This window comes from Frankliniella occidentalis, unplaced genomic scaffold (assembly GCF_000697945.3).
Source record: "Frankliniella occidentalis isolate FOCC.00 unplaced genomic scaffold, Focc_3.1 Scaffold21, whole genome shotgun sequence".
Classification (NCBI taxonomy): domain Eukaryota; kingdom Metazoa; phylum Arthropoda; class Insecta; order Thysanoptera; family Thripidae; genus Frankliniella; species Frankliniella occidentalis.
In genome coordinates, this window is record NW_026267151.1 from 2,931,409 (window position 1) to 2,938,464 (window position 7,056).

The 7,056-nt window shown below is 52.8% G+C and overlaps 2 protein-coding genes across 5 annotated transcripts in view; both read right to left on the reverse strand.

The window, feature by feature from the left end:
* Nucleotides 1-4,063, reverse strand: part of LOC127748936 (uncharacterized) — a 102,675-nt gene extending 98,612 nt beyond the window's left edge. For 2 of the 4 annotated variants that reach the window (XM_052264703.1, XM_052264700.1), the window contains exons 1-2: nucleotides 3,959-4,063; nucleotides 3,383-3,528 (exon numbers count right to left, since the gene is read on the reverse strand). The gene's annotated coding sequence lies outside the window, so the exon portion shown is untranslated. Of the gene's footprint in view, nucleotides 1-3,382; nucleotides 3,529-3,831; nucleotides 3,930-3,958 lie in introns of those variants that run through there. The other 2 variants (XM_052264701.1, XM_052264702.1) reach the window with 2 other exon arrangements.
* A 631-nt stretch (nucleotides 4,064-4,694) lies between these two features.
* Nucleotides 4,695-7,056, reverse strand: part of LOC113204126 (uncharacterized) — a gene marked incomplete in the record, with an annotated part of 4,221 nt that continues 1,859 nt past the window's right edge. The window contains 3 exon segments of the mRNA XM_052264766.1: nucleotides 4,695-5,198; nucleotides 5,810-6,819; nucleotides 6,905-7,056. Of these exon segments, the coding sequence (XP_052120726.1) occupies nucleotides 4,915-5,198; nucleotides 5,810-6,819; nucleotides 6,905-7,056 (1,446 nt within the window).

Sequence of the window (7,056 nt, forward strand, 5' to 3'; positions counted from 1 at the left end):
CGAGAGTCGTTATTGAAAAATAATGTCACATCTGCTACAGTAGTGTAAAAACCAGTACAACTCCACAGAAGTGCGAGTTTTCTACACACATGGTAAGCGGCAATCAACGATTGCAGTCGAACCTTCTTCCTTGCCACAGACTCGTCACAATCACGGTCATTCAAACGGCCATCCATCCAGTGAGCATGGAGCGGCGCCATATGAGGCACCCACCCCAGGCGAGCGAGCCGACCGGCACACTGCCGCTGTACCCGGCCGCCACACCGAGCCGAAGCTCACGTGGGGCGGGACGCGTGACCAAAGTAGCCGCGAGAGCCGCAGAATTGCTGATGAGCAGAGGTAGTCGGCTCCCTCCAGAGGCCCGCCTGCATTACTCATGAATGGATGGATGGCGATGTACATAGCGTCCCCCGCCCGCCTCACTCGGCCGCAATACGAGGCCGACATGTCAAAGGGCGAGCTCGGCCACCGCATCAAATAATCTTTTAACATTTGGCCGAGCCGAGCCGCCCCGCGACCTCGTTATGTGGCACGGATGAGCGGAGCGGGCGGACGGGCGGGGATGGAAAACTCGTCCTTTTGCGCGGAATAACACGGCGCGGGTCGGGGTATGGTATGGCAGCCTAAGCGCGCTACCGCCGTGTCCCTAGACTATTCGAGCTGGCTGCTGCTGCTGTTCAAAATCACTGGAAAAACAAATAAGGTGTAAAGTCACGCCTTTAAAGGGTTTTATGGGTTTAGCACCTGTACCAAGGCATACTAAAACGCAGTCGTTTTCATAGTACCTTTCGGGCTCTTTCTTTTTCTTTTTTTTGGTATTCCGTTTACACAAAAGCATTAAATTCAAGATTTTTAGCGTTGTGTGACGGGGAGCATCTTTGTAAACGCTGAGAACGGCGCCTTTTCTATTATTTCCATTATATCTGAGTACTTTGCGTGATGCTTAACGCCAAATAGGAGGATCACCGTCAACAAAACACCCACACCCTGACGGACTCCTCTCCCCTATAGCCTACAAGAAACACAAGATGGTTAGCATTGCGCGCACGTCTGCTGCTCTGGCCGCAAGGAAATGCACGGGGGCGTAGCAAGAAGCGCGGACCCGCCGCGCGCGCAGTCCTCCTCCTCCTCACTCCCCAGGCGCGCCTCCCATCGCTCGCGCCGCTCTGCATCGCATTGACGAGCGCAGCGCACAAGGGCCGACCGGGGCGCCGCTGCTGCTGCATGGCCCGGCGGAGCGTAGCTGCAGAGCGGTTGAGTGATCACTTGTGGTGGGGGGAAGGGGGAAGGGGGGCTGACTGGTCACATATGGTAGGTGTGGGAAGGGTTGTCGGGGGGTGGGGTGAGGCACAGACACGATGGGGTGAATCGGCACGCCTGCGGGACCGCCCCGCTTTAATTGCATGCAGATGTACACCGCACCGCGTTGGACGCCAGTCCATTGCACGCAATTATAGGACGTGTCACCGGCGAGGCTCCAAACACACCCCCGCGGTCGCAGCGGAGCTCCCCAGCCCCGAGCCCGGGGATGCGCAGCTGCTCATTTGTGAGGCGGGGGAGCTGCGACCCATCCACATAACACACCGTCATTACCTCGGTCTAGCGGTGCCTATCTAAATCTCCTTTCACCCAAGAAATCAATTAAAATAAAACAAAAGTGGAGCTCTGGGACTGTATAATAACCCTGGCCTCCTGGAAACCCCACCTAGAAAACTGTGTACCACAAACCCAAGTAGGTGACTTTCACACATTTGTACTCGTGTGAATTTTCATTCATCGTATATTTCGGCACAGGTGCGCGAAATTCCGATAGGAGCATTCATTGCTGCTACAAGAGTACAAGCGGGAATTCGCACACCTCCAAAAAAAGTGACATTCACACACCTTATTGTCCAGTCTGCCCTCGACTTTGTCAACAAAAAAACATTTGTAAGGCTTATTCCAAGATCATTTTACTGGAAAAAAACTGGCATTATTGGAGCCAAGTACAATAACTTATTTCGGAATAAGCTCACGAGGCCGTTTGAACGGGGATTCCCTCATCCTTTTAGTATCAGATCGAAAGGCCAGCAGCTCTCCTAGAGTATACTGCTGACCTGGTCGCTTTTAATGAAAGCGGAGATCGTTCCCCACGGGCCAGGCCAGAGAGGCCAGTGTGCAGGGCTGGGAGGGGCTGGCAGGGCAGGGGCAGGGGCAGGGGCTCTGGGGAGGAGCGACGAGCCGTGCATGCAGGCAGGCACAGATAAGGCGGTTTGGCAAATGGGGATACATCCGTCATGCTATCGGACGTATCTCTCGGTGCATGGTGGGCCCATCCAGCCTCTCTCTCTGGCCCTCGGCTCAGTATCTCCACCCGCTGCCCCATCGCCCCGACGACTCCCTCCTCTCCTTCCTAAGCCACCGCCGCGCGGCGGCGGCGGCGCCAGGGGTGCAGGGAGGGAGGGGGAAGGGGGGCGGTCCGGGGACTTACCCCAAGCGTCTGTAGTCGGAAAACTCATTCATCGGGCTGAGACACGAGAGCCGGGCGGAATATGGCTGGATAGTCAGTTATGCACCTCCACCAACCCCCCTCCCCTCTTCTACATTTCAGACCCTTGCCTTCTTAATGGCAGCACATTGAAAAATTCTACTTCAAATTTGATTGAACTCTTGGTCAGTTTCCATAACAGGAAGCATGCTCGGTAGGACGATCAACTCAAAACTTAGGACCTTCTCCCCGGCCTCCGCCTTTTTCATCAACGCAACCGCAAGCCAATACAAAAGAAAAAAGAAAAGAAAAAGAAACAGGACGCCGAGCCCCCACCCCCACCCCCTCCCCTCCTGCGTACCGATAGCAAAGCCGAGATGCACTTGTCGCCGAGCTGTAACAGAGCTAAGGGGCGCAGTGGCCGGGGCGGCGGAAGGGGTGGGTGTGGGTAGGGCCTTACGCTATTTCCATTTCTACATTCCAGAGCCCGGCAGCCTTTGTCTCCGCCTCGCAGACGACGCCGGCACCGCAATACGCAGCAGCCCCCGTCCCTTTTTGCATTCCGTTGCAAAGCTGTGGGAATCTCTGTGAGTGCGAGAAATACGGAGAAAGAAAGGAGCAAAGAGGATGCGCGGACAGCGCGGAGAGAGATAAGAAAAAAAAGAAGACTACGCGGGAAAGATGCAAACGCTGACGCGTTTAACAGCCATAGCACTTTCGAATTTAACCTGAAGTAGTGTCAAAATATTGGACAGATTTAAACGTATGGCCATATCCCCTGAGCATGCCCCTCTAACTGCTCTAACGTCGCTACTGAAACGCCCTCCCTCCCATCCCATGTTCCCCCAACACATTCACCGCCCGTGGGCCTTGGCTAGGCCAAGCCAGTACACAGGAGCGGATTGGGCTGCCTACCTCGCAGGGTGACAGCGGCAGTGCCGCCGCCGCGGGCTGGGCTGATGCTGATGGGGTCGGATGGGAAATCCTGTCTGTCCCGGTCGCCGGTACGGTCAATCAGGACATCGAAAGCTCGTACACACTCGTCACTTCGTCACTTGCACCTAAAAGTAAGCAGACGGTGTTACGACGGAGTCCACACGCTCACCCGGTCGCCGGACACACATCACCACCACCCGGACGCCGGCCGTTGCAAAGCTTCAAATGCAATGACTCTTAACCTAGTTCTCTAGACACAATACCCGACGCACTGCTGTGGTAAGCTATTATGTTGTTTATATTGAGTCTGACGAAAGAATGGGTAAGGAGACTGTCAGTGGTACACGTGCCAGGGCAGCTTGCTGATACCACAGCCAGCGGCCAAGTATTAAAGCCTATACACACACACTGTAGCCATGTCTACTTACCCTAACCATTGCGCCGAAATTATGGAGCTCCTTACAATAACGGTCATGGCCAAAAGCAGCTTGAAAGCACTTAAACATGAACACAATACACCACAACACTGCAAAGGTAATTAGGACGTGTGCTTACTTTACTACACTTCAACACGACCGACCGGCACCAGATACAAACACTGATGGGGGAAAGGGAAAAAGAGAATGAAGAAGCAATAGTGAAATACTGCCAACCCGACGCCGGGTGTTCCAGAAATACGCCCAGCAGGGGAGGGTAAGCAAGTGTGTCGCTGGTGACTGTTAAATCGACGTAACTATTTATTAAAAATGTGAGAGCATTCGAAGAAGCCGACACACACCGATTATTTTCAGAAATGGCTCTACTAGTTCAATACCCCGGACCACTCAAGGTGGATTTAGTCTCGTGAAGACTGAAGACTGAAGACGCATAGTTTTCAATTGTTTTGCTGCAAATAGGCCAAAATTACGACTATTTGCACCAAAACAGTTGACAACTACGCGTCTTCAGTCTTCAGTCTTCACGAGACTAAATCCACCTTAATTGGATTCCCTCTCTCGCCACGACACGCCCTGCCCTGTGTTGCGCCCGCTCGTCCACCGCATCCCCTAAACACCCTTTCCCTGCCCTGTCTGTAGTGGGTGTGGGCCAGGGGGCGGCCACCATGTGTGCTCGAAGGGAGATAATTTTCCTTTGGACGCTTATTAAGTCTGCTGCACTGCGCAAAAGCACATTATTGAAATGGTAGCAGTAATGTATCACTTTAAAATGAAAAGTGGACTTGTGGATACGTTGAGGCCTAATTATTGACAGAGGCTTTACACATTATTTCAAAGCAAATAAAAGACGAGGATGGATGACAATACAATTTCATTTATTAGAAATAATGCCTCCTGTGCTAATTACATGATTGTTTGGTTTAAACAGTTGTTATTTTTTTTTTCTTTTAGAGGCAAGTCTTAACTCTTACAGGTATAAAATTTCACAAAGACAAAGTCAGTCAGTTTGGATAATGTACAAAACATTGCATACTTCAATTACATACAACACAGTACTTAATAAAAATTGAAAATTTACTTCAAAGAGCAAAGTTTAGGTATGGACGCACCAGGGCGAAGGGTTCCATAACTTTTATAAGTTAATAGAGCACAACTGCTCGTACATACACAGTTGACAATAGCAGGCTTCCCTGCCATGGGGGCAGAGGTCACTTTGGACGAAGACTTGGTGGCCAAGGATTCAGACATTACTATGGTTAAAGCCGAAGATCCCATGGATGCAGGCGATGTTCGCCATCTGGACCTTACCTCGGTCAGACCGGCGCCAGTCGGGCGCCGCCAGAGAGGTACGGTGTCAGCTGTTAAAAAAAAAACAGAAAACAAAAATAATTAGCTTAGGACAGCATTTAAAAAACATACCATAAGGCAAACATCCTATATACTCTAGATTTAATAACTGCAGGAGTATCAATGTATATTGCGTATGTGGTCTCACTGATAATTTTTTATTTTTATCACAACCAGAGTCTGTACTTTGGCCCAACAGTGTGTATACCGGAAGAGGCTATAAGACTATAATCCAAATGTAGTTCCCAAAAGACCAAGATATGAATAATACTTTAAGAAAGTAGAAAAGTAGTTGTAGAAAACTGGAAATTATTTAAGAATATCCCAAAAACGACATTAGTTTCAATTAGATCACCAAACTGCATCCTGCACCAGTTTATTGAGTGTGTCTGATTACGCAAGTGTGATCTACTCAGCACTTTTCATCCAGTAGAAGACAAGTTAAAATTAAACTGTTTGATAGAAAAGTAAGCACAACAAAAAATGCCAAATCAAAATCAAATATTCAATATGAACTTCAAAGACAGTGAATATTTCCTCAACAATGTTCAGACAACAACCCTCAAACTCTTTAAAAATAAATATGTAAAGCATTAAAGCCAAGTGATATTGGGAAGCCTACCTTCTTCACTCAACGACCCCTCACGCGGAGGGGAAGGAGTTGGAGGTGGTGTTAACGGGGCAGAGCGGCTCGTCCATGACGCCCACGGTATATTCTGTGCAGCAGCTGTGATCCGTGCAGCAGCAGTGCTCGGTGCAGCGGCAGGAGGGGCAGGGCTCGGTGCAGCGGCAGGAGGAGCAGGGCTCGGTGCAGCGGCAGGAGGAGCAGGGCTCGGTGCAGCGGCAGGAGGAGCAGGGCTCGGTGCAGCAGTCCGTTCTCGAAGTGAGGGCGGTGGGGGTGGCACAGACAGCCGGTATGCAGGTGCAGCCGAAGGGGCGTCAGGTGCAGCCGAAGGGGCGTCGGGTGCAGCCGAAGGGGCGTCAGGTGCAGCAGGCTTGGTCAGCGGCATGCGCAGGGTGCCGATTTGCGTCTGAGTTCTCAATCGGCGCCCTGAAGGCGGGGATGATGACGGGGAGGTGGCCGGGGTGGTCGACGGGGTCGTCACCGGGCTTGTCACCGGTGTGGTCATCTTCGACGACGGCAGTGGCGGGGTCGCCGACCTCCGCACTGGTGCTCTTCGAGGTGCCGCCGGGCCCCAGAGATTCGGCGAGCGCATGGCCGGGCTTAGGTCTTCCCCGGCGAGGGTGGGCGATGGCTGTTCTTGCGGCGGCGCCGCGAGGAGCTGGGAGGCCGTGGATGTCTTCACAACCGCCGCGCCAGGGTACAGCTGGGCGGCGAGCTCACGCATCCTGGCCTCCTTGGCCGCGTCCCACTGGCCAATGCCCCTCGCGATCATGTCCTCGGCGCTCTCCTCGAGGATCGGCGACAGCTGGCCGCCGGCGCGCTGTATGTCGTGCAGGCTCCAGTAGTAGCCCGAGAGAAGGGGGCTGTTGGGAGCCAGCTTGCGCGCACGCCCGAGGCACTCCAGCGCGGTCTCCAGCGACAAGAGGCTCCTGCAGTTCGAGGTGAGCAGCAGCGTCACGTACGACGTGTTGACGTAGATGTTCTCGGACCACTCTTGAACTGCACAACTGTAAGACGTCACATGATTCAAAGATACGTTTTCTTCAACACTTGGCCTAAACAGAGGACACCGTGCGACGAACGCGTACTCACGTTATAAGCTTGGCCGCCAACTCCACCGCTCTAGAGTTCGACGACATGGCCAGGAGGGTGGCGAACTCCACGACGGTGAAGGGCGTGTGAGACAGGCGGACCGCACCGTGCAGCAGCACGGCCTTGTCCGGGTGGCGCCACGACATGCAGCG